The sequence below is a fragment of the Ambystoma mexicanum genome, chromosome 11, assembly GCF_040938575.1.
Source record: "Ambystoma mexicanum isolate Mex_15411 chromosome 11, UKY_AmexF1_1, whole genome shotgun sequence".
NCBI lineage: Eukaryota > Metazoa > Chordata > Amphibia > Caudata > Ambystomatidae > Ambystoma > Ambystoma mexicanum.
This window is the reverse complement of record NC_090934.1, coordinates 161,854,647-161,881,889: the sequence shown is the minus strand read 5'-3', so window position 1 is coordinate 161,881,889 and position 27,243 is coordinate 161,854,647. Positions and strand designations below refer to the sequence as shown.

General features: G+C 46.3%; 1 protein-coding gene across 2 annotated transcripts in view; it reads left to right on the top strand.

Moving 5' to 3' along the window:
* Positions 1-27,243, top strand: part of STPG1 (sperm tail PG-rich repeat containing 1) — a 546,110-nt gene that overhangs the window by 345,934 nt on the left and 172,933 nt on the right. For both annotated transcript variants that reach the window (XM_069622687.1, XM_069622688.1), the window contains exon 7: positions 13,498-13,666. In XM_069622687.1, the coding sequence (XP_069478788.1) occupies positions 13,498-13,666 (169 nt within the window). The remainder of the gene's footprint in view (positions 1-13,497; positions 13,667-27,243) is intronic.

The window sequence follows — 27,243 nt, the reverse complement described above, 5'->3', positions numbered from 1 at the left end:
ACACAAGCACATCTGATACCAGACCTGCCTGTCACTGGCTATCTATATCCCAGAGAATTGATTATAAAACACTCTCCCTCACACACAAGTGCCTATCCAACCAAACACCCAGATACCTCTCAGATAACCTCATGCAACATACACCAGCTCGCCCAACCAGGTCAGCCCAAACTCACTGCTTAAACATCCCCAGATTTAAGCTCCAAAAAGCTGGTGGCACTTGTTTCCCAGTGCTTTCCGCCAAACTTTGGAACTCTCTAACTACCGACCTAAGATCAGAACCTTCCTTTTACCGCTTCAGACATAGCGCCAAAACCTGGCTTTTGGCCAAAGAAGCTTAAATACCGACCTACTACAAAGTTATTGTATATATTATATAAGCTCCTCACTCCCTAACCTTGTAAATAAGACATAACCTGTATATTTTCCATAACGGCGTTATTACACAGACATTACCAGCAACTGTATTATGTATTCTATCTATGTAATGCTTACCTATTCTTACCATGCCTGCAACACTTTCACAATTTGTAAGCTGCAACCATGTAACCTTTGTAACTTGTAACTTGTAACCTGTAACATGTAACCATTAACAAGCTCCTGGATGCCCCAGGGACAGGCGGTGCTATATAAATAATAAACTAAACTAAACTAAACTGACCATTTGTTTGTAACTTACGGTGATGTTTCTGTGGCCTCAAGGCTGCTGAATCCATAATTGCTAGGTGTGTGAGTTCCTGCATTTCAAAAGCTTATGACTCGCAAGGGATTGAGATTCCTCAGGGACTTGGGGCTCATTCTACCAGAGGAAAGGCACCATTTGTAGCCTTTATAATAAGGCATGTCCCGATCTCTGTAATTTGCAGGGCTGCAACTCTGGCTACTTCTCTTCCATTTTGTAAGCATTATTCTTTAGACGCATCTTCCAGAAGAGATGCTCGATTTCTCCAAGAGGTGCTTCTTAACCTGTTTGGTTGGGTAATTTCTTGTATATACAGTCTCCTCCACCCTTCGCTTTCTAGTAGCTTTGTAGTCTGGTCCCAACCAGTTCAGAAGAATGAAGAGGAGGAAACCCGGGAAAGGATAAAATTACCTTAATTGTGATTCAGATTCTCTTAGTCCTTGCTCTCCCTTCTTCAAAACACCGACCAATCCGCACCCAATAGATCACATATTTCGCTACATTCGCCTGCTGTGAGGGTAGAAATCAAAGTGGAACTGGGTGTGGTTGTTAGTGATGCGAGGCTAGAGGATTGGGACTTGCCAGCTGAGGGATACACACAGGTTGGCCTCCAAAACACTGTAAACGTTTCTTAAAATGACAGCTGTCTTTAGCAGTAACCTTGTCACGACCTGCTTGCGGATGCCGGCTGACCCAGTCAGTTCTGACTGAGGCAGAGCAAGGACTAAGAGAAGTTGGATAACCTTGAAGGATATGTTTGATGCTTCATTGCCAATGTAAATGCATTCTGCATTATCAACAACTATGCAAAGAGTTTCATTCTTTTTCTTTGTCTTTTTAATTTATACAGATAGATAGATGTTCCCACCATCTTTGAGAAACTTGGTTGTTTCCAACCAAAGTAGGCTACTTTTCCATTATTAGTGTAATGTGTGCCAATGACGTTGTCCTGATGGACCAAATGCTGATGAGGATACAATGAGCACCTCATAGTCTGAAGAATAATTTAATTCTTAACCGTTCCCAAACTGAACTCGCCCATGTCGGCAACTCTAGAATTTGCAAACATAACTGGTGGGTTGATGAAGAAACGCATGGAAAGGGCAAATCCTGCTGCTATTTAGGTGTGTGGTTTAATCTCGGAGAACATTAACCGACTCAGTGAATAAAACTTTGGTGGAAGGTAAAAGCTTGTTCTGGGGCACTCTGCTAATTTAGCGGGATAGTGCAGTATCTCTATTTGCTGGTCATTTGATCAAAATCTTTGCGATCAAAATGGCACCTATGTTTGTCTGAAGCAGAGCTGTGGGTCGAGTCTAAATCTCTGTGCTTTCAAAAAGATTTAAAGCAAAGCGTTTTTGCTACAAAACTATTGAGAGTAAAGTGTTATTGTTTGAATCCTTACGCAGTCACCATCATTTGCCCATATTGTGGTGTAACTAGCCATCACCTTTGAAAAATAACCGCGCTGGCTCCTTTCTTGTCTTTGTTGCGAAGTGCAGCTGTGTTCTCCTTATTGACCTTACGATGAACTAGTTAAAGTTCTGCCACCCTTTTCAGCCTGGGGACTTTAGAAGCACTCAGTGTATGTGAAGTATTAAATAATCTGACTACTACTTTAATGATGCTTTAAACGTTTTTAAAAATATAGAAGAGGCCTAAATCATTGTGAACCAGCACGGCTGTTCTGGGCAACTGATGTGCTCAAGCTGCCTAGTGAATTCCAAGTAGAGGTTTAGGGCCCAGCGATATTTACTTGAAATTCCCTCTGCAGCTCCTTTGAAGTTGTTTATTGAATGTAGGCTACGTTTGGCAGATTTTCTTATATGGGGAGGGGCTTGTTTGACTATTTTAAAAGAAGATCACCTTTGTTGACTTTGCAGACTAATGTTGGATACCCTCGAGCATGTTCTTTTGGCATGCCCAAGGATGAGATCCAAACAAAGAAAATAGACAAAGCCTGCCTGTATGCAAGCTACTGAGTTAGCTGCCAGGGAAGCGTTTGCTTTTTCAAGTGAAGCGTTCACACCTGGGTTTGCACAAGAATAATTCAGGTCGTACCCGCAGTTTTGCAAAAAATTTGAGATGTAATCATCTCATGAACATTTGTCTGGTTAAATGATCTTAATATTAATTCATTGATAATAATTATTTCTCTTTTCTTGATTGAAATCATTTTTTGGGGGGCCTTTTAAATTGTAAGACATATAAACCATTTTGTGAGTTGCAGGTACATTTAAACTCCCACTAAATCCGTAGGCCTTGCCGGAAACATTAAATAAAGGAACATTGAACAACAAAAACATCACAACATGGAGGTATTGATAAAGTTACCCACATGCCAACGGATAAGAGACTAGAAAAAAATTAAAGTTGAAATAAGTAATGAGTTCCAACAGTTCCGTTTTCTGTAGCCCTCTCCTAGGAACATTCAAGCAGTCCCATAGCCCTCCCTCTACAAGGGTATGTGGACTCTCGAGTCTCTATTATGAGTCTGCACATATGCCAAAAACTCTCCCCATCTCCGAAAGAAGGCCTGCACCCCTTTTTCTGAGAACCAACTTCTCCGACGCCATTATTGTAGACATGCGCTGCCACCAGTCATCCACAGTTGGCAGCTTCACGGTCCTCCAAATGGACTCTCCCGAGACCTTTGCTATGAGAAAACATAGTATGTACCAAGCCAATGTTGAGATTCTTCTATGTCTCTGCCGGAAATCCCCCAGCAGGCAGACATTCGGACCAAGCGACGGCGAAAACCTCATTATACAAATAAGCATGCTCAGTACATCAGACCAGTATCGTGTGACCTTAGGGCAGTGCCACCATACATCTATGTTCCTGTGCCCCCACTGCCCCTCCAGCACAGTCCACTGTCCTTCCCTCTTTCTATGTGCCTCATCCTATCAGGCGTTAGATATCCTCTAGCCAAGTACTTAAATCCACGCTCCCCCCTCCAATCCAATCCTCTGGTGTGAGGTCAAGCCCAAGATCTTTGTGCCAAGCACGCCATATGACAGGATAGTGCCCATCATCCCTGCTCAAGCATGAATAAAGACTGGACACAAGTCCCCTGGAGGTACCGGGCACAAATATCAGTTTTTCAAATTCCATAAGCATCCTAGTGGCCACTTGCCAGATGCCAGGTTGCATTGCCCAATGTCACAGCTGCCAATACTGGAACCTGTCTCTCTCCTCCACCTCAAAGGTGTCCTTGCAGGACCAGATCTGGCTATTATCAAACATGTGTGATAGGAATTTGCAACCCCCAGCCCTCCAGTTAGAGATCGCCATTCCATCATAAGCCGGCTGGAAGCTGGGGTTGTACTGAACGGGAGTGAGCGGGCACAGGAAAGTGGAGAGCACCAAGTGCACCACCACGAGACCCAGACTTGCATAGTCACCCCAGTAGCTGGCAATTCATAGACACTCAGCAGTCTAGCCCCTTTAGGCAGCCATGGGATGTAGCAAAGTAGTTTACCTGCCACATCCTCCTCCACCTGACACCAACCTTTAGTCTTGAAGGGATTAATCCAATCGTGTATGACCCTTAACTGGCTGAACGGTAATACCTATGTATATCTTGGTGTCCCATACCACCTCTATCCCTGGACCCATAGAGAGTAGCTTTAGAGATCCGGGCCATCCCACCCTTCCAAGCGTAACCTATGATCTCCCTCTGCAGTGCTGCCACGGTACAGGCCTGGACAGTGACCGGGAGAGCCTGAAAGGAAGAGCAACCTCTGCAAAATATTCATTTTGATTGCTGAGATCCTTCCAAATCAAGAGATATCCCTCCTCCCCCAGGATCGCAGGTCAACCCTGATGACGTCGAACAGGCCAAGGTAGTTGGTTTAGAAGAGGTCACTGCATCTGGAGTAAGATAAATCCCCAAATATTTTAACTTTCCAGGCACCCAATTAAGGGTAGCTACCTGCTACAGAACGCAGAGAATCTATGCCCCACATGATATATTCAGCGCCTCACTTTTGCTTATATGCACCTAGAACCCTGATACTGGGCAGAAAGCGTCCAGGATCTCAAACAGCACGGGGACCGAGGATTCAGCACTCGACAGAGTCAAGATCACATCATCCACAAAGAAGCTAATTGTATGCGTATCTCCCCTATATGGATGGAATACCCTGTATGCGTTCCTCAGCCCTAATCCGCACTGCGACCAGTTCTACCGTCAGTGCAAATAGTAAAGGTAAGAGGGGACACTCCTGCCTGGTACCTCTAGAAAGTGGAAATCCCTGCGAAATCCAACCATTTGCAGAAATCTGTGCCGTTGGGCATGAATACAGAGATAACACTCCATTAATAAAGTCATCGCCCAGGTTACAAGACTTCTCGGAGAAAAGGCCACTCAATGCGGTTGGACGACTTTTGGTGTCGGGCCTCAGCAATATGGCTGGATTACCCATACGATGAGCCGCATCTGAGGTTTGCAATTTTCAGAATGTTGTCCGCCCCCTGGCAACCTTTTACAAACCCCGTCTGTTCCTCCCCCACAAGCAGGAGCAGCACCTTATCATTCCTCGAAGCCAAGATTTTAGCATAGATTTTTATGTCCGTATTCCAAACAGCGATGGGCCTGTATGAAGTGCAAGAAGCAGGGTCCTTGCCCAGCTTCACAATGAGGGATCTCCTAACCTAGCCCACGGTCTGAGTTGAGACACCCTCCGAAAACATCCCATTAAAGACCATATGGGGGGATTCTAAGAGACTCCCAGATAACTTCTTGAAAAAGGATGTTGTTAGGCCATCCAGTCCAGGGTGGAGATCGCCTCCAGGATTTCCTCCTTGGCGATCACTCTCTCTAGTAGATTGCGCTTTTCTGCTGAGAGCCTAGGGATGGGGCACTGATCCAGAAATTCACATACAGACGCTAGGTCTGGCTGGTTGGAAGTATATAGCATTTTATAAAAGGTTTCAAACTCCCTCAGCAGTTCTTGGTTTTTACTTAGCATTTTGCCTGTCCCGTCCCTGATGCCAGCAATCCTCCCTGAGCTAGTTCTCTGCTTTAGCTTCCATGCAGTGTTCTTCCCTGCTCTGTTACCCACTTCAAAGCATTTTTGCTTTGCCCGCATGATATTGAATTCTGCCCTTTAGGTCTCAAGCATATTAACCCGACTTTGCTCCTCCTGTGAGGCGCAAAAGGCCTTGCGTGAGGCTGTTTCCCTGTAGTCAGACTCCCTACACTTCCATTCCTGAGTAGGAAGGACGCTTGCTCTCTCCTGAGCCTATTAGATACAACAGCCTTTGAAATAAAGACTCCCCTTACATAAGCCTTGAATGCATCCCATCGGTTGGACTCCGGGACGTGGCCCGAAGGGTGAGTCTGAAAGAACTCAGCAGTTGCCTCATTAATCTCCTCCCACACAATGGGGTCATTTAGTAATGCTTAGGTGAGTTTCCAGCATCTGTAGCCCGCTTAGTTGTGGGGTATAGTTTCACTCCTGTGGATTGGAGCATAATCTGAGAAATCAATAGTACCTATATACATTTTGCCCAATTTAGAGATTAAAGCTTCACCCACCCAGAAGTATTCTCGAGTATATGCTGTGAGTGTGCAAAAATAATGTCTAGTCCGTCACATTTGGATGTATGCGGTGCCAAGCGTCAACCCGGTGAGTATGGAATCTGCTTAAGAAGGACAGAAGAGGGACATGTAGACCCCAATAATCCCTTTTAGACTCATCCCAGTTGGGGTCCATGGACAAATTCAAATCGCACCCTAGAACAATATGGCCCGTGGCAAACGCCAACAGCTCACCCATCACTGTGCTAGAGACCCCCAAGAGGCCTGTCACAAAGCGAAATCCCCCTTCCCCATCATATTTCACCCCTTTAGCTTGGAACAGGACCTTCTTCCCAATAAGGATACAACCGCCTCGTTTTTTGAGACGGTGTGTGGAGGAGAACTGCTGCGGGAACTCCCTGGTGCCTAACCTACCCACATCTAATCTGCGCAGATGCATTGCCTGGACAAATGCAATATCAATCTGGGAACGCTTCAGTATGTGTAGCAATATACTACGCTTCCTTGGGGATTTCATGCCCCTAAGATTGTGGGTCAGTTCCTTCCTTCCTGAGAGAGTAACATAGCGCCTGTGGGCTGCCCCATCCTACCCCACCCAATAAATCTATGTTGAGACTCCTCCCTTGTTAGTACTGTGAAGCACATTCTATGCCAATGCATCTTCCAATGTAACATACCAGCAACAAGAATAAACACAATCAATAAACTCAAGCCACTCCCAGGTGTTTAGAGGCAGATATGCACTGTCAGGCAGCACTTTTCCCAATCGGACAAGCCTGCCTCCCTCGGGCAGACCACCCTTGCAGAACCATCCAAAGCTCAAATTCCCAAACAATAGAGAGGGCAGGAGACACTCTCTTCTGTTAAGGCATTAGGTCAGCCAGAGGGGCCCTGCCACGACCCATCTTCCCCCTACAAGCTCCTGCCCCACACGTGTCTCCATCTTCTCTCATGTTCTCACAAAGGCTGTTCAAGTGAGATCCTCAAGACCCTAGCTGCCTCGTCAGGAGTCTTGCAGTGCCACTGCTTCCCCTCCCATGTGAAGAGCAGGCCAAAACTAACCGTCCATCAATATTGGATGTGCTCCTGTCGAAATCTTCCTGTCACCGGCTTAAACGCCAGACCATTCTGGAGCGTAAGAGCAGCCATATCGTGGAAGATGAGGCGTTTCTGCGTGCCATAGGAAAGCTCCTCCATAGACTTGGAGGTCCTCGGGATCTCCTCCTTGACTGTGAAAGCGTGGAATTTCATGAGGAAGCGTCCAAACCTATGCACTTTGTCAAGGACGATGGGATCCGTAGAAATGTTGGGGAAAATATCTTTGAAAAAGCAGAGAGTCGACTCCTACAGGTCCATGCCTTCGTCTGTTTCTTCAAGGCCCCGCATCCTGAGGTTCTCTCTCCTATGTTTGTTCCCCAGATCTTTAATGGTGGAGATCAGCTCTTCCATTCCCTGCTTAGGGCCAGCGACATCCTCCTGTAGAGTGTATGGCTCCTCTGCATCCCCCACTCTCGTGTTTATTTGCTTCAAGCTCTTTGAGAGTGAATCCAGTGACTTCTGAAGCCCCTGCCTCGCCGATGCATTTCTTTTTTGTCTGAGGTTGAAAGCTTCTCCTTAAGTATGGCCATGCACTCCAGCAGGTCTTTTTTCGTAAGAGGCGATACCACATCTCCCCCCTCTTTTGCTGCCGCCATCGCCTCTCCAGGCGGTCTATAGGAGCCACTCTCCACTTCACGCTCAGCCACAGGGGTCCACGGGGTCTTCACCGACCTCAACTTCTTCTGTGCCTTACAGGGTGACATGCAGGAAGGTGCCGCAATGCCCACCGCCTTACAAATAAGACCCAGCTCACCTCCAAGTGTTGACATACCCAGGGCTACACCCACCAATCTTCCTTGCAGCAGATCCTTAAGGTGTCAGGTAGAAAGGGAAGAGAGCCTGACCTCGGACGCGATAGCAGAGAAGAGCATGTTACAATCTATCACAGCTGGTGAGTTCTTGAATGAAGGGAGAGCGCGGTTTGTGAGGACGCAAATTTTAACAATTTTGCGAGCAAGACAATGCGCCCGACGGCAGACCCGAGAAAGATATGATTGTTTTTTGGAAATATAAAGTAACAGAGTGGTCCTGCGTAGAAAGAAAGACACATTATCGAAAGTCTCTGTGAACTGTAATCTCCCTCAGAAAAGGGAGCAGAAAACTAATTGTGTTAAAAATGGATGTTTAAAGGAAGTCGAACAGAGAGGCTGACAAAACGAGCCCTGATTGCAGAAGGGTTTTGTTGATGAATAAAGCGAATGTTTAAAGTATAAAGGAAGTGAGACTTCCAGAAAGTGCCAAGAACTACAAAAACCAAGATTCATTATGTCGAAGTGGTCATGCATAGGCCTGAGTATTTCTATGCAGTTTCGAAAGTCTTCGACGTGAAAGTAAATTGACAACCAAGAAGGTTGGGGAAGTGAATCACGTGACGAATTGGATGAAGTTAAAGTCCCGAAAGGCCTAGACTTTGGTGGGGGAAACCTGAGGGGCCTATGGTCAAAAGATTCACCCACAATATCGTTGTAACAGAACTGTGTTATATTGATGATGGTCAAAACAGGTGAGGAAAGCCTGAAATAACTGTGTTATCTGATACAGGCAAGGAAAGCCTAAAGACAACTGTGATATATTTTGAACTGATGTTGAGCCAGGCGAGGGAAGCCTGAAAGACTTAAGTGATTTTCTTTTAACTATGCCTACTAACGACCTTGATAGAACTCTTAAAGAACCTCATTGACCTAAACTTGGGGAAGGAAATTGAGAACCAACTCAGTTACCATTCTGAAATTCTTTTGATACTCTTTTTATTTCTCATAAATGTTCCCACACTTAGTTATTGTGAAGCGTGAGGGCTAGTATAGGTTTCTGGCGTAGACCTTTTCCTTTGTTTGACTGACTGACATGGACTACGTTATTTTACTTTGATGGTTGAGACTACTCCCATTATAGAATTAGGGCCAGCTAGGAAGTCTCCAACCCCATTCAAAACTTAATAAAGGTGTTGAAACTTGAATCTTTGTGTCTGTGCCTAACTTGTGACACCATGTCTGCCTCACACAGGTGCATGTGATAATTAGTAAATACCTGACTCCGTGTATCAATGATACAACTTAAGTTCTTTCTACAGCCGGTTTCCCTTACACTCCCCATGTTATTCTTATGGGAAATCTTCACTACTCTGAGGGAAAGGGTTTTGAGGTGGAATAGAAAAAGGGGGAATACCATGTCTTGCCCTCAGGTTATTCTCCTCCCAATCCCCCATGACCCTCCACTCAGGTGATCCTCCCTCGCTTGTCTACCCCCAGTGTAGGGATCCAAAAGTGATAGACCTTCTCTGGCCCCCTATCTAGAGGATCCAAGGGGAGTACGTGGGGGAAGAGTTAGTCTTCCATACCACTAGCTATATCAACAGCATAACAGTAGACATATACTTAAAATCGTCCCGAACAATAAAACTAACCAAAACCTTGGGATTGATGAACTGTGTTCTAAAACATAGCTGGTATAGCTCATGCACTGGGCTGGTCGTGGGAGGTCCATGGACCGACTCCCTTTCCCACGCATTCCATTGCTCCCGATGGGGGAGCCCTGGGAGTCTGATCAGTACAGTACATTGCCAGTGTACCAGGGGAGGTCAGGATGAACCTTTGTGAGGAGCAATGTAGCACATTTCATCTCTGCCGGTGTGTGCAACCGGGGTACAGCGTTGGTGCACCAGCCAGGCAATAACAATGAGGCTCATCCCATGCATCTGTGACCAATGTCATAGTTTTGCCAATCAGAGTATCCTCTGTGCAGGACGGTGGTGGGAAAGTGTCATTATCTCGAGGCTGCCAAGGCTTATTCAGTGTAGGAGAAGAGAAACCTATGTGCAGGCTCTAAGTGTTTTCATTTCACGCTCCAGGCCCAGTGACCTCTTACACACTCTTTTCCATCTCCCCCTCATCCTAGATTGGCGTTGTGGTTGTGGTGACGGCCAGTCTACCTGCACACACCCCTTGTCCGTGTGGACACAATCGGTGTTCACCAAGTCGCATTGCTGTAGAAAGCACCAAGCTTCTTCCTTGTCCTCAAATGAGTGCTCAAGCTGAATGCACCATACGACCGGGAATTTGAGATCGTTTTTATACTCTGTGCCCTTCAATACCTCAAACAGTGTGTTGTACCCCTTTCTGCACCATGAGACCTCAATGGAGTAGTCGTTGAAGATCTGTATGTCTGAACTGCCCTCCCGCACGGTCCCCGCTGACCTGTACGCATTTAGAATCACCAATTTATATTGGAAGTGTAGGAGGCGCATGGTAATAATGAGCGCATGGTAATAATGAGCGTGCTACCGCCCACAGCGGGCTTGGGAATATGGGCTCTGTGCAATCTTTCAATGATATAATGCTGTGGTTATTGTGCTGGCACCTGTTTTCCTGGTCCTTCAGTTTGGCGCCCAGGCGCTGCCCCTCCTTGATTACTCCATCCAAATCTGTGGCAACCGTGTCGTAGTTATCTTCCAGACTGCTGATACGATGTTTGTTGTTGGTTGTTCGTTCTGCCTGTGCATTTAGCCGGGTATTGACATCTTGCAGCTCTCGATTGATATCTTGGACGGTATTCTTTGTTTCCTGTGTCCGCTGTCCAATCATTTTCATTTCGGCCAATATTGCTTGTAGTTGGGGCTGGATGTTCATCTTGGGACGTCATTAGGATGAGCGCTGCAGCGTGTACATGTGGTAGAGCTGTCCTGAGTGCTATCAGAATTAGGGCCAGGTGCCGTCTGTGGCATGCCAAATGAGCGCCAGAACTGGTGGGAGCACAGCGAGAGCGATTGTCAGGCAGTATCAGTAGACCTCAGGGCATCCCGAAACCGATGGTATCACAGATCCTCTGGGCCCATTGCCAGCTGGGGGAGACTCACTGTGCACCTTGCGTGAATATCACATGCACTGTCAGTGAATTGGTAGTCCCCTGCATGGGTAGTGGCTGGCAGCGCCCTTCAGCTGTATAGTAGTGCATATACTGCCCTCTTTTCCTCCGCTACGCAGTTTGTACTGGCAGATGATGACTGCCCCCCTCTTCATCCAGGCCTCTGGTGTGGATGTACTTTTGGTCAAGCTCTGCTTGGCGCCCAGTCCTTCCGGTTGTGCACTGTCACTCAGGTGAGCTTTGCCATGGCTTTTAATGCGACAGCTCTGTCTCTGGTAGGACCTCAGGGTCCTGGTTCACAGTTTTCTGTGGAGGCGTACACTGGGTGCGTGAGTGCCTGTATTGCACCCGGTGGTGCCTGCACTGCTGCTGGCGTCTGCAGCTGTCGGCATCTGATCTCGTGGCTGTGTCCTTGCACCTTCACATGTGTGCGTTGAAAGGCTCCGGTATAAACCGTCCCAGGCCCGATGGCGGCGCAATCACTGCCTCTGAATGTGCTCCCTAGAAGCAATACTGCACCATTGCCAGCCTTTAACTGTGCCGCATTCCAGATGATGGGAAGAGAACATGGGTTGCAGTACTATGGTTGGGGTTTGAGCTACGCCTCTGCACCATGAAACCTCTCTTGCAGCCATTACACCATGTCAGCGCGATCGGCTGGAGGGCGGGAAGGTGCGCGGCTGTTGCAAGCCGGCAGGCCACGCACCTCAGGGATCACGGGTCTCCAGGCAGCTCCAAAGCCCACTGCCGGTCTATCTGCGCACTGTCACTTCATCAGATGAAACAGGGTATCTCTTACTCGATTACACCGTTGACAACTTGATATATTGAAGTGCCAGAGCCATCTTGCTCAGCCTCTCGAGCACCCCCATACCCTTGAGAGTTTGAATTATAGTAAGAGTGGAAATGAGCCTGGCAGGGGAGTATACATGGTGACCTGCAAGTGTGGGACCTGTACTCAAATAATAATACAGTAGAAAAGAATCCCAAGGAAGACACATGCCCATAGGATCGTTGAAGTATCTTGAATGCGAAGAGAAACCTGGGGAAAGGAGCCATTTCCCCGGAAACCGCGAGCAACCAGGGGACCTTCCAGTCTGGTACCCGCACCTAAATCGTAATGCAGTGAAAACCTGGGGAAGGGAGCCATTTCCCTGAGAACTGTGAACACACCGGGAGGATGGAGTTATGCTCTTGGGTTACAAGAACTCTGGTTTTTATTTGTTTGAACTTTTCGAATTGGTAAAAAGGAATGGGGGAAGGGAGCCATTCCCTGGATCTGTGAACACTGTCCAATTGGAACTTTCTTGGTTGGATTTATACCTTTGTTGGATTTGAACATTTGTGCACTTTGAAAACCAGAGACAATATCCTTTGCACCTTATAGTTAGTTTTACAGTGTGAGGGACAGGATAGGATTTCGGACACAGGACATAATTTTGCTTTGGACATCTTGACAAAGGACAGACCCCTTAGTTTAGGTTGATGCCCCCTAGATTAGGGTTAGTGAGGCATTTTCCAACCCCTTTTTGATTTAATAAGTGTTTATGACCCCAATCATAAGCTCTTTATGTCAGTGTCTCATTCCTGACTCCTCACAGATGACGGAATCAGTGACCCCCTCCAATCTGGTCCCCTCAGCAGACACTCCAGTGAGATAGTGCTCACCCACATCACTAACTCCCTCACTATGCCTCACCATTGCCATCCGTCAGCTGACCTCCTTCTCCTTGATCGATCTGCGTACTTGAACATACTTGATGATCCGCACCTCCTTTAGAATCTCTCACATTGTGGCTTTTAGACAACCATCATTGCTTGAATAGCTTCCTACCTGGATGATGGCTCCTTCATTTACTGGAACACTAGGAAGTTCCCTACCACCCCATCCCAGTAGGGCGTCTGCAAAGATCCGATCTTAGTCCCCCACCCCTCTTAACACTCCATACATCCTCTTGCCAAACTCACCTTCTTTAATTCCTTTTATCATCTATTTGACGATGATACTCCTACACTCCTGCCCTTCATCCCTAGGTTGACCTTCCGCATCCCTACATACCTTTCTGCTATCCGTCACTGATGCACTGGGTTGCTGGTGTTCAACTCTTCTAAAATCAATGGGAACATTATATTTTTTAATTATAATTTTTCTCGTTATTGATCATAAACATAAAGGCATAATGATAATTCTTGACAGAGATGTAGGTGCAAGACATAAGAAAAATACAACAAACCTAATTGTATATGTATTTACCTTGAAGCTATTGTATAATCGTTTAGTAATCCTATGCTTTTTTTCCTCACTTGTTAGGTCATTACACAATTAATGATTCGCTGATGAAGGGGTCACCCAAGACCATCATGTCTTCGTTTAAATCAAAAACGTTACGAGACAGTTGGAGCGTTGTCTCAGCAAATCCTGGACCCGCATCTTACCACCCATATGAAACCCCTGAGCCAGCGAAGAAGATCATTTATCCGTGAGTTTACCCTTTAAGACTTTCTCTGGTTCTCCTTGAGACCTACTGTAAAATTAATGAGCAAAATATGATGTTCCCTTTTAAAGACCACAAATGACTTCTTAGCAGTGCCTACGTTTTAAGATGTTCCATCTTGCAATACATTACATGACAAAGCTGTTAAATAAAAAGCATCCACATTCATCTTCATTAGAGTAACCCTTTATTTCAGTGCATGCAAACAGTTCATCTACAGTCCCATTTCGGTTCTTCTATTTGAACCTTGGCCCTGATTTTGAATGTGCTGCAGCATTTCCTGGTTAGGAAAGCTACCTTACAGTAGTACTACGTCAAAGCAGGCGGTAAGTAAGTCACATTCGAATGGAGTAGACACGGATCTCATCTGCTCCGACGATCCAGGCCACAGCCGTTACTATTCGGGGAGAGAAATGGCAAGATGAACCATTGGAGGGGTCGTAGGAACGGCTTAGAGACATCGGCAGCCCTGAGAGGGGAGCACTGGGGACTCCATGACGAGCTGCTGGGAATGCTCCAGGACAAACACGATGGTGGCGGTGGAACACATAGACTGAAGAGATTGGCGCGCGAATAGTGCGACGGAGGAGTCCAGAGGGTGTGCAGTCAGAAGTGTTGCTATCGTGCGTGGGCCTAAGCTTCGAGGAGGGTAAGGAGTGGGGCCGAGAACGTGGTGCGGGCAGAGGCGCTAGGGCTCAGGAGATTGAGGGGCCCATAGGACTACAACCCTCTCCACCGGGGCTATGTCGGTAGAGGCAGAGATTGTATTAAAAAAAGTGAATCTTGGTGGTGAGGTTGGAGCAACACACTATACACAAAAGTAAATAATAATTCATCAGTTTAATTCAAATATTAAATCACAAAGTTAAAAACCACACAATTAATATACATAATCAATCATGTTTTTCGACATCTACCATTTCCCACCTTTCATACTCATTCACACTATCACACATCCAATGTCAAACCAAGTACGATCAATACACACGAACGTCCAACTACCATTCAAGTCTTTCTTGTATACGTGTACAAAACAATATATTCTTTCTATTGCACCCTTGATTCCTGATGGTGTGCATATAAGTCCAATAGCATTGCTTATAGACTGCGTCTACATATGTTTCAGTCGGTTATCACTAGGCCTGAAGTTATAGCCCAAGGTAGTCCGACCTTCTTCAGGACAAAAACGGGTGTGGAACTTCCCTCACACTCGTAACAGATATTGGTGGAAGATGTCTTCAACAGTTTCTTTCTCCAATTTTGATTGTTGGGGGTGGTGCAAGCCATAGGTGTGGATCCAAAATGCTCCAGAGCGCAGTGTATCGAGGAGCTTGTTAATGCTGTGTGAATAAATCGCACCCTGATCCAAAGCACTTTATTCGGCTAGATCACTCATCCGTGGACCTTCACAACGATATGCGTCATGTAAATCCTGACGTCTATACTATGGCCAATGGAACGTGCTGTTAGGTATCAGACTGTGGATGCTGGCAATATGGTAGCCAGTACTGACGTCCACACAGGGATCACATCAATTGTCCAGTGGCACCCACGGGACGCCACTCCTACGTGATTCAACTTGCTTAATGTAGAGGCAGAGAGATACCCCACCCCTTGCTGTCCCCACCTTTTTTCGTCACAACCATGAGAACCCCCTCTGGGAAGGTACCCGGCTTGAGCAGAGAATATTTGTTGCGTGATTCTCGCAGGGCGCCAGAACCTATAGCGAAGGGTGAGGGAAACAAACAGCTATGACCAGGGGCAAAGAGAAGTCCCACAAGAAACCAAGTATGCAGCCAAAAATAGACCCATTCAAGAAAGGAGGGCATCGACAGATTGAGGAGATGGAAGCAAGATGGAACACGGTGCAAGGAGAAGCTTCCTCAGATCCCTCCACACAAGACATTCTACGGGCCATTTCTGAGGCTAGAAAAATGTTGGAGAAATAAATTGATGCTTTAGTGGTAGATGTCGGGCTGTTGAGCCAGGATTTTCATAATGTATCAGCAAGAGTAGAGGAGGCAGAAAAGTGCATCTTGGACATAGAAGACATAGTGACATATCTACAATCAACAATGCAACAAGTGATCAACAGAACTCATCAGCTGGAAGAAAGAATGGAAGATGCGGAGGGAAGGGCGAATAATATATGTTTCATTGGCCTTCTTTAAAAACCTGTGGGGCCCTCGGTGGTACTCTTTCTGGAGGCATGGTTGAAAGATTGGATGGGCCTAAAGTGGCTGTCCAGTTTCTTCTCAATTGAGAGAGCCCACAGAATGCAGAATAAGGAGCCCCATCCAGGTGCCCCAGCCCCCCGCACCTCCAGCACAGAAGACAGCCGGGACCAGGATGTGATCCTGCAGACTGTGAGAATGAAGGGCTCTATTAACAGTAAATATGGGTAAGACCAAGTTTATGTGCTTTGGAAAGGTAAAGAAAGATCATCAAACTATTGGTACTATGGCAGGAAATATTGAAAGAGTAGGAACGTATGCGTTTCTTTTATATGACTTGGAAGAAAAGAAGGGAGAGGTGGAACTAAAACGTAAAGGAAATTGAAGGCAATAACTTCCATGGTATCAATAAAGCAAGCACTTTGTCCATAATACAGCTAGATATAGGGCCTCATTATAAGTTTGCCAGTCTGGAAACAACAGTGCCGGTAAGCTCACCGGAACCCTTGTTTCCGGAACGGCAAATTACGTGTCTGCCTGCCCTGGCTGCTGTGCCTGACAAGTCTGACCCCACCAGGCGCAGTGGCCATGATAAGCAGAGCCTTCACGGAAGCGCTGGCACGGTTAACAACGGTGCCGGTGCTTCAGAGTCCCCACTCGCATAGAGTCCACTGGGACTCTATGGGAATAGGGGCTTACATTTTACTGGCGCCTGACTTCCCAGGCCTCCAGAGATGTAATCTCCCGGTGGCACCATGAAGTCAGGCGCCAGTAAAATATTACGAGTCCGCCGGCAGCCTGCCGGTAGTGCAGGCAGGGTTACCGCCAGACTCGTAATGAGGCCCATAGTCTTATTGGATTAGTTCAGATTTATCGGCAGAAGTTACCGTTGCTGGAATAGTGTATGCACTGGAGGCATCCGATTCTTAGTTAGATTCCTGGGCAGATATTTTTGAAGGGAATATTTGGAGGACATTTTGGGGCTGTCTTGGCCCACTCCGATTGAAGCCCTAAGAGTGGAGTTGTCTTTAACTTCTTTTGCAACTCTCATTAAGATTAATAGATGTGTTCCATTTATTACAATCAGAACTGTGGAAGAGAGCCTGCTTTTAGAGGTATTGAAAGAAGCTCTTATGGTGGGGATAAATGGAGCACTGAATGAATTTAAAAAACGTAATGAATGTTTCTTCAGGGTCGTCACATGGTCCCCTGTTTGGGAGGCGTGACAAGACTGCAATTAGATCTTTTAAGAAAAGTGCTGAGAGATGGAACTGGTCGACAATCCATGATCACATTGGGAAGTTGCAGTCTTAGCACTTCTGGCAAAATGTATTTTCCGTATTAAAAAAAACACAGAAATATGTATACCAGTTCCCTTCAGCGAAACATAGGTGGATATTTATGCTTATTAGAGTAAATAAATTAAATGCGTTTGCGGTAAGAAAGGCTTGGATAGGTATACTGAGGGCGAAACGCACTTGCTGTGCGTGTGGTATTTTGGGTGTGATTGAGACTGCCAGGCATGTGTTGACTGCATGCCCTGCATTCCTTAGTATATGCCAGCTGTACTATGGACTACGTGTGGAGGATATCAGAGATTTTATGAGAAACATGCTGGCTGTGTTGTAATTCGGGCTATAACCTATCGATGATATTGGCTAGAGGTAGATAACCCATTAAATAAGGAATTTAATTAAATGAGGGGAGCACTGGCCCTACTGTTGGATTGATTGTATTAGAAATGCCTGTCTTGTAGAAAGCTGTGATTTACAGGGGATGCATAGAAGTGTTCGCTGGACGAATTCACCAGACAAAATAGAATACTGCTGTATGAAAAATTAATATATTTTAATAGGGATGTGAAAGACCTGCAGCAAAAATGTAAGCCATATGTTCCTGCTCATGCATTACGCTCTGTGGGCCGCTTTCTTCTGGCTATCCCCAGGATTAATCGAGCTAGAACTGGCAGACGCTCTTTTTCCTCCAGTGCCGCTGTTTTTTGGAATGCTCTCTCCCGCATCCCTGCGTATGGCTTCTGCGCATTTGAAATTTAGGAAGGCATTGAAAACCTTACTCTTCTAGTTCTTTCTCCTCGCGATTTGTTGTGATAGTTGGCTTCAGCTTTTTAGCACCAGCTTGCCTTTGGTGTCGGTTGTGCTACACCTTTGGGTGTGCAAAACTTTAACATAACATAACGGTTGTAAACTAATTGACCTTTTCACAATTGACCTCGGGAGAATTGACCTAATTTAGAAGGTCAATTAGGACATATATGCGGGGGGGGAAACCCCCTTCAACCCTCCCACCCAATCCAAAACCCCCTATAATCCCCCACCCAATCCCCTTATATTATTTCTAATACAAATCCAACCCAATACATATATAAAATAACTAAAATAATATAAAGGTCAATTGTGCAGAAGGTCAAGTAGGACCATTATAATTAGGTCAATTGTGCAAACGGTCAATTGTAAAAGGTCAATTTGGATAATACCAAAATAACAATGTTTAAATATTGATTTTATATTTGTGTGTAAGGTTTATTTAACCATTTCACACTAATGAAAAACACAAAAATGAAGGGCCCTTTGGAGTGCAACCGGGTCAGAGTGGCGGTCTACCCTGACTTCCTCAAGACTGTACAGAAGGCCTGACAGTCTTTTGATATGGTACAGAAGAAACTGAGAGCACAAGAAATAAAATATGCAACTATATTTTATTTTAAAATCTGTTTATTGGCATATATGCGAAATCACAGTACAGGAGAAGTAGCAGGCGAGCTTGGCACCAACGTACAGATTTGAACTACAACTAAACAAACGGGGCATTTTAAAGAGAGATGCAATGTTTCATTGGCGTCTCAGGGACCATCCAGCAGTGTCACAGGAGCACCATCCGCTCCGTCAATATGCTCAGAGAGACCAGTCCAGGGCTGCAGAGGCTTAACAACTGCACGGACAGGGACACCATCTTGGGACAGGGAGTTCCCATGCCACCCAAACCCACTATACGGCAATTCAGAAGCGATACAGCACTCATAGAGGTTTATCATCAGAAGGGCCAAACATGGCTACAAGGAGAGCATTCCAGGCTTTTATATTGGTGGTGCTCTCCCATAGGCCCGCGCAAATGGCTCTACACCACACCACACCACAGTTTCAGCAGTCCACCATTGCTGCATGTCCTTCAGCCACAACGTGTGGCTAGGACCACCTACCTGCTTCCATGCAAGCACAATTTTTTTTTTAAAAGTCCATACGTTTAATTACATATCTCCCTTTATGTGGTCTGGTGTAAATTACCAGCAGACATTCAGCCAGAGACCATTCAAATCTAGACACACCAGCACTTTCAAGCGTCAACCAAACGGAGTCCCAGAGACCCTGTCCCTTCAGACAATTCCAGAATATATGCAACAAGTCTGCTGGAGCTTGTCCACAGCACGGGCATTCAGGCAGCACCCTGCAATTAAACCTGGCAACCCTCGCAAGAGTCATATACGTGCAGTGAAGCATGTTAAGTTGTATCAATCAGAAGCGCACATTTCTATATACCCGCTTAGTAAATAATAATAATGCAGTTTCCCACTGCTCACCACCCAGTTATGTCCCCAAATCTAATCCCCAGGCTGCTCTAACCCACAAACTGCCAACACATGCTGTAGACAGCAGTCCATGAGTCGCGACACTGGTCCCCAGGTATCTTCAACATCATACAATAACAATAGTATCCTACAGGGTTCTGGTTATGCCGGCCAACCGGGCCAATTCCTCTTGGCTAGCGCCACAACCCTTAAATATTGAAGGAATTAGCCAGTGTGAAGCCCCCACACGGAAACACCAGCCCCCTGCCACCGCCTGGCAGCCATAAGGACGTTGCCATCCCCGCAGATATCAACACCCATGGGAAAATAAGGGGAATACATTTTATCGAGCTTGAGCAAACTGACTGTCCTGGCCCATAGCTGTCTACCGAGCCATAGCATATAGGGCATGGTGCTGATGCATTTATCATCAATCCACAATACTCCTTCAGAGTAGCCAGCTTTATGTCCTCTATCATGAGTCTATGATCACCTGCGGGATCATCCGCCAGCCAGCCACACACCTCAGCTGTGCTGCTAAATTATAGAGTTTAGGGCAGGGAAGCTGCATGCCACCATCCTCCTGACTTGAATAGAGTGTGTACATCACAATTCTATGGTGGCTCGTCCCCCAAAGAAAATCTCTACTAATGGCCCCAGCCCTCTTGAAAAAGGAAGTGCACATTACCAAAGTGGTAAAGCAGGTGGTGTAGTAAAATCATTTTGACTATTGTAACCCGTCCTAACATAGACAAAGGAAGCTGGGACCAGAAGCCCATGGATTGTACCACCCCATCAAGGGCCCAACAGTGTTACGCAAGTGCATCTCCTCCACCAAGTGCCGGATAAGGATCCCCAAGTAGCAAAACTCCTGGGTTTCCCACTGAAGACCCAGGTCTGGAAGGACCTTGAAGTCCAGCCCTGCGCAGGTTGGCCTTGGGGAAACAAGCAGGATTTATCCTTAGGGAACCTAATATCAGAAATACCAGCAAAGTTGTCATAATCATCAGCGTAAAGTGAGATCAATTGTCTGGAGTTCACGGCCTATACCCCACCCTCACCAAACCTGCACACAAGAATGTTGCAAGGGGCTCTAATGCCACTATGTACAGCTCGGAGATAACAGGCAGCCAGTCCTGCCTTGTTCCCCGCAAGATCTCCCAGGCGGACGAGGCACATCTACCAGTGCGGACCCTGGCCAATGGTCCAGTATATAGCAACTGTGCCCAATTAATGAATCCCTGGCCAAAGCCGAGCCTGTGCAGCACTGCATAGATCCACTCCCCAATTAACAGAGTTGTATGGCTGGATAGCATCAAGCGATATCACAGCATAATTCCGGTCAATAATGTACTGTAACCTGCAGAGATTCATGGCAGTACTCCTCCCAGGGACGAAACCAGTTTGATCTTCATGGATCAAAAGCCAATAACCTTGTTGAGGTGGCCAGCCAGCAGCACAGTGAGTATCTTAAAGTCCTGGCCTAACATGGAAAGGGGCCTGTAGGAGTCACAGAACCACGGGTCCTTCCCAGGTTTGAGCACTGGGACCACCACTGACTCCTGCATGCTGCGTGGCAGCTGGCCATGTTCATACGCTTCTTCAAACCCCTTAAGTTGAATTGGAGCCAAAGTGTCTCCTTACTCTTTATAAAACTGGGGGGGAAGGCCATCTCCCCCATGGGTCCTCCCAAATTTAAGGATCTTATAACTCCCATGACCTCCTCCACTTTCAGAGGCTTATAAAGAGTTTCAGCCTGTTCAGCGCTAAGCGTAGGGAGTATAATCTGGGACAGCTTGTACTCTGCTGCATTTGCATCAAAAGGCTCACCCCATCCATACGCCGTGCGATAAAATGCACTAAAAGTGCCATTAATTTGTGCTGCATTCATCTACAACTGCAGTAATCTGGTGTCTTAAGGGGTCTCATTATTACACAACCATGCTGAGGTACGTCCCGCTTTCTCCCTCCACATGCAGTCTGAAAGTGTAAGTGCCATAATCAAATTGACTAAGCCGCTCCCAGGCCAATGTAGACCGAAGACGCAGGTCTAGCAATTCTCCTTCCATATCCGTATCTAAGGAGCCACCACTTTCAAGCACATCAAGTTCCCCCCACATAGCTGCCCCCCGCCTTAGCAATTCTCCCCGAATGAACACTGTAAGGGAGGCATGGTATCACAAGTATGACACTGACACAAGAGTTACATGTTTCAAAACCTTTATTCAATTCTTGGGGTTTGGAAAATCTCATACTATACCCTATAGAAATGATGGGAGTAGTCTCTACCATTAAATAATAAAGAAAACACAGTCCTAGTCAGTCTTTGTCAAATCAGAATGGCCTATACTAACAAAACCTATGGCCTACCCTATCTCGTATACATAAAGTGTGTAAAGTGGAATGTGTATGCAAAGGAAAGTCAATGTTATAACATAAAAGATCCAGGTGACTCCCCACGTTGGACCACACGGAGTAAGGCAGCACCTGTAAACAGGATGACACACTGTGGATCAGCTTATTTAAAAAAAACAGTTCAAAACGTGGGTAGAGGCCCGCTTGACCTTCCATGTTAAAGTCACTTATTCCAGTCTTCCAAAAGTGCTTTCACAGTTCAACAAAAGTTCACTTAGGTCTTCCTCTGGGCTCAGACCTCTCAACACAAAAAGTACCAGATTCAACATCATGTAGGTCTCCCTCAATCGGGCTCGGACCTCACAATCACAGCACTTGCAGGGGTTCCCTTCCACAATTGTTAGGGGTTACCTTCCCTTATCTTATTTCATATTCCAGGTCGCCCTTGGTCGAGCTCGGACCTTCCACTGATGTTGAAGACTTTTGAATGTGCAAGGCTTTTTTCCATAGACCTCTACAGGACCACTTCAGCTTTCACTTTGTCTCTCCCCTATGCTATTTGGCCCAGTGTCTCTTTGTCTTGGTAGTTCTATACCATAGTCAACAAAGTTCTAAGAGATCTCTCTCTTAAAGCAATCACCTTTTCACTTCCCCTTTCGACAGGATTAAGCTTGACCATGGCGCATTTCAGAGTTCATTCACTTGCCGCTTTATAGCAAGACATCAAACATTTCGCTGAGACTTTCGAGTGGGCTACTTCCTTTCGCCAGACCACTCCGCTAGTCACGGGCTTCACAGTTATCAGTAACTTCAGAGTTTCTTGCGTGTCCCATCAGCATGTGCACAACCTTCAATTATGAGATATACTGTTGCGGCTTCAGTCTTTCCTTGACACAAACCAGCCTTTCTTGTCTTTTGCTAACTCACCGGGTGTGTGCATTCCTTTCTTGTCTCTGCAGTTTTGATTCACAAGTCAAGGTTGATCCCACAGGCTTGGCCTCGCCTCCCCTACTCTGTCGTTCATCCATGAGGGTCGCTGGCATCCTTGACACACAATGCAGGCTTCTTCTTGTCTGGGATTTGGCTTTATATGTGTATCCTTCACGATTTTCCAGAGTTAATGACCTCCTGCATGGGCCTACAGCATTTCCCCACCCTTCGCTCTGGTCCCTCGATCGATCAGCCTGCTCCAGTGGGTTTGCCTTCGCCCCCGGAAGACCTGCTCCTTCTCGTGTCTCATTTTGCTCAGAGTGTTTCTCTATGTTCCGCCTTTTATCCGTGTGGGGGGAACTAATGGGTATCAGATGTATGCCATTAAGGTCAAGTGCCTGACTTTGCTTGATCTGATTAACGGGACATGTCCAATGAGATATGTAAGTGTTAGCCTCTTTACTCTGTCGCCTTCTTCCTTGGCCCAGTGTTTGTGTAGAAAGAGGGGGGGGAGTTGGGATGTTGGAGAATCCTATAAAACAGGATGGGGTATGGGCTTGGAAAAGGGATGGGGATACTGCATCTCACCATCGGTTGTCTCACCTCCACTCCCAGATGATCCCTCACCCAGGAGATTCTCCCGCACTGGTCCACCCCCAGGGTCTGGATCCAAAGGTGATGGCCGTGCTCTGGCCACCTGAGAGAGAGATCCCTGGGACTAGTAAGTGAGACACCCTTTGGTTTCTCACACCACCTTAAGGGTTTCCTATACGGTCTCCCAGCAGGCCACACTGCCCACATTTTTCTCCAGGTATTCTGCAAGTGCAGCATTTATATGCACTCAGAAATGTCTCATCAAGGAGAGCACCTACAGGCATATGCCACGTCGGCACCTGAGAGCGGGCTGCCGTGCACATCCATTGAACACCTAACTGTGAGTGGCCCGATATTCGATGGCCATAGTATATGGCATCCACAAACTCAGTGACATTCTCCCTCCCAACAAAAATATAATCTATTCTGGTGTATAATCTGTGTGGCACAGAGTAATATGAGTAGCAACGATCCTCCCCATGCAGCCCCCTCCAGACGTCTACCAGTGACAGGTCCTTTTAAAACTTTTGTAACTGGAGGGACAGCCCTAAAATCGGGCAGGAACTAATGGGCCGGAAAATCAAGAGGGACCCATGCATTAGTACTGAATCTTAATCATGTGGTGATGAAACAACCATTAACAATGTTAGGTTTTTTATGGTAGCCTCTTTATTATTTTCGTGGCTAGTCTTTTTAGTTATATTCTTAAAACAAGAACAAATCAAATGTTCAGATAAAACAAGATGGCACAGAGAATCACCATGATTTTAACTTGACATAACTTGGTCAAAAACAGGTCAACAACTGTGCGTATGTAAAGAGGTAAAGACAAAGATGAATAAAGCAAAAAAACAAAAAACCTGTGCAATTCTTCTTTGGTCTGTACAAACAATATGCAGTGATTATTTGTGTTTGTAAAAATTGAGCTAGAGGTGTATACAATATTACTTCATAAAGGTCACCATTCCATAGTTTCAATGCTGTGACGTATTGTATTCAATTCCTGTTTTTTTCAATACATTCAGGCAGACCAGTGAGGTTAGAAAAGCACAAAATTCAAACAATTATATTTGTTCATATAACAGAGGTTAGAAAATCAGGATGTCAAGAGAGACAGGTCCTTTTAAAACAGCATTGAGGGCCGTCGAGGCAGGGTGAGGTCCAGAGCGTGAGGTGGCAGATCTGTCCATAGCTGGGTCCAGCATACAATTAAAGTGCCCTCCCCACAAGAACATAGCGCCCTGCATACTAGCCAGCTTCCCACCCAGTGACGGGAGGAACAACACCGTTGCACGATTAGGTAAGTAAGAATTCACTATGTACACTTCCTATGCTCAATTAAACCATGCACCATGACAAACCTGCCCTCATCTTTCTCAATGTTTGTTTATTAGCTGAAAGGGGGTGGCAGCCGCTATCAAAGACCCCGCAGGAATATCTAGAATAAGTGACACATAACCTTTACCGTCCCATCTTGCCACAACCATCTCCTGCTCAGATGGCAGCAAGTGAGTCTCCTGGAGCAGAGCTATAAAAACATTTCTTCTATGCAAATATGATGTAATTATATTCTGCCTCACATACGTATTGAGACAGTGAACATACCACGTCAGCACCTTAATCAGGGTCATTGCAGGAATACGTGGCCTTGCCTTCACTCCCCACCGCCCGAGGAACCCCCTCCACTACCCGTGGCATATAGTCAACCATGACATCCAGCCCCCAGCATGTATGAACCCAAAGACATCCAACACCAACAGCTTCTCCCATCAGAATGCCCATGAACAAACGAAACAATAACCACCAACCAAGAAATCCAACTCAACCAACATAAAATGCACACATCAGGAACATCCCGACAACAGATAGGTCCAACTGCACCGTGCCGTTCGGCCCATGGAGACAGGCGGCGAGCACCAGATATGTGGGGCACACCTACAGTAATAGCGTGAGGGTTAAGAGACCAGAGAAACACTGCAAAGGAGAGTGCAGCTCCCTCCAGAATTCCAGCTAATAACGGACAAGTGTATAGGGTGTAGAAATAAGGAGTTGAGCACAGCAAGGCAGCTGCCGCAGGCTCGTCGTTGTGATAGGGTGATATGATATGATATGATATGACATTTTCAGGCAACAGGTCACAGTCTCTTAATAGGTTTCTTTACAGTTCTGCCATATCTACCGTCCTCCATCCCGCTATGGTCCAGCCAGTCGTTGGCCTTGTCGGGGGTATCAAAGAAGAGGGTTTTCCCCTTATATATACTTTCAGTTTTGCCGGGTAAATGAGCATATACTTTAGGCCTTGTAGCCGCAACCTCTCCTTTGTTGTTCACAAACATGTTTCGCTTCTTCTGCATAAGCCGAGTGTAATAGGGGAACAGGGCAAGCTTCTGGTTACCCCGGCAGATGGCACCGCTTTTCCTGGAATGCTGCCATATAACTTTCCTGTCATGAAAGTTGAGGACCTGCGCAATGATAGGCCTTGGGTAAGCTGCCGGGGTAGGCATTCGCTGCAGCGAGTGGTGCGCTCTCTCAATTGTGAATCCCTGAGAAAACTTACCAGGTCCAATCTCTTGCAGGAAGAGGTTCTCAATAAACATGGTTGGATCAGTGCCTTCCACTCCTTCAGGGAGGTCCAGCATGCGGATGAGGTTGCGCCTCGACCTCCCCTCTGCGTGAATGTCTGGAGCCGCATTGTGCCTCACCAGGTCCCGTACAGCAGCCTCTAAATTCGTGGTGGCGGTCACATTATCAGCCAACGTGGTCTCCGCTGTTGACTGCCATCCCCAACAGCGAGCGCACGTCCTGACATAGCAGGGACATGTTGACTCTAATCTCATCCATTCTGGCCTCTAGGGATCCACCCACTGCAGCAATATCCACCAGGACTTTATCCTCCTGGTCCGTATCCTGATCAGTCAGAGTGGAGCGTTCAAACTCATCAGGAGGGGCCTTCAGCTGGGTTTTTACAGCAAATGATGCAAGGATGGTGCCCCTGGAGCCTCCCTTGTTCTTATTAGAAGGCATCAGAGACACTGATAACTGCAGTTGCTCACAGTGCAGACACAATATAGACCCAGGTACCCAAGCTCTCCGCAGGGATCTGTGAGGAACCCATGGTGGCAACAAGTAAGACAGACACACGTGATCACTGTTCAAGGGTGTTTATTGAACAATCAAGGTTGTATCCAGGTTGTAAATAGGCCTAATCTAAACCTAAATCTAAGATGGGAGCAAGCGTCAAGCATCAAATGAAAATAAAGCAGTCCTAGTGGCGTTGTGTCAAAATAAAAATGGCCTATACCAAGAAACCTATTGCCAGACCTCACAACTAATACAAAAAGAGCGTGTGTGATAGTTTGTAAGAATATAAAGAAGTGTTCTCAAATAATATGTCAGTATGAGGTAGCCTGGGTCTTCCTTCCCCATGTTTTGAGCACTGGGTAGTATGGGAGCTTGGAGCACAGTACAGGCTCAGGCTTTTCCAGCACGAGACGGCAGTTCAAATGGCAGTTTTCAGGACCGTCAATGGACAAGTCTCATTTCCTTAGAAAGTCTCTTGCCTTCAGAGCCTGATGTGTTCAGATAACAAAAACAAAAGTTCCTTTAACCAAATTAAAGTTCTGTTAGGGTGATAACGGTTCACCCCTGGGTCCCCCTCTTCTGGGCGCTGACCCTTCTCAATTATCCACTGTTCGTGTAGGGTGATGGCTTCACCCCTGGGTCCCCCTCTTCTGGGTTCTGAACCTTCTCAATTATAATCCACTGTTCATGTAGGGTGATGTATTCATCCTTGGGTCCCCCTCTTCTGGGCGCTGACCCTTCTCAAATGCTAGTCCCTCAATTTGTATGTCAGTTCTTGGGTGAGGCTTCACCCCTGGATCTCCTTCGGTCAGGCTTCTGGTATCTGTAGTTTCTCTAATATGGGG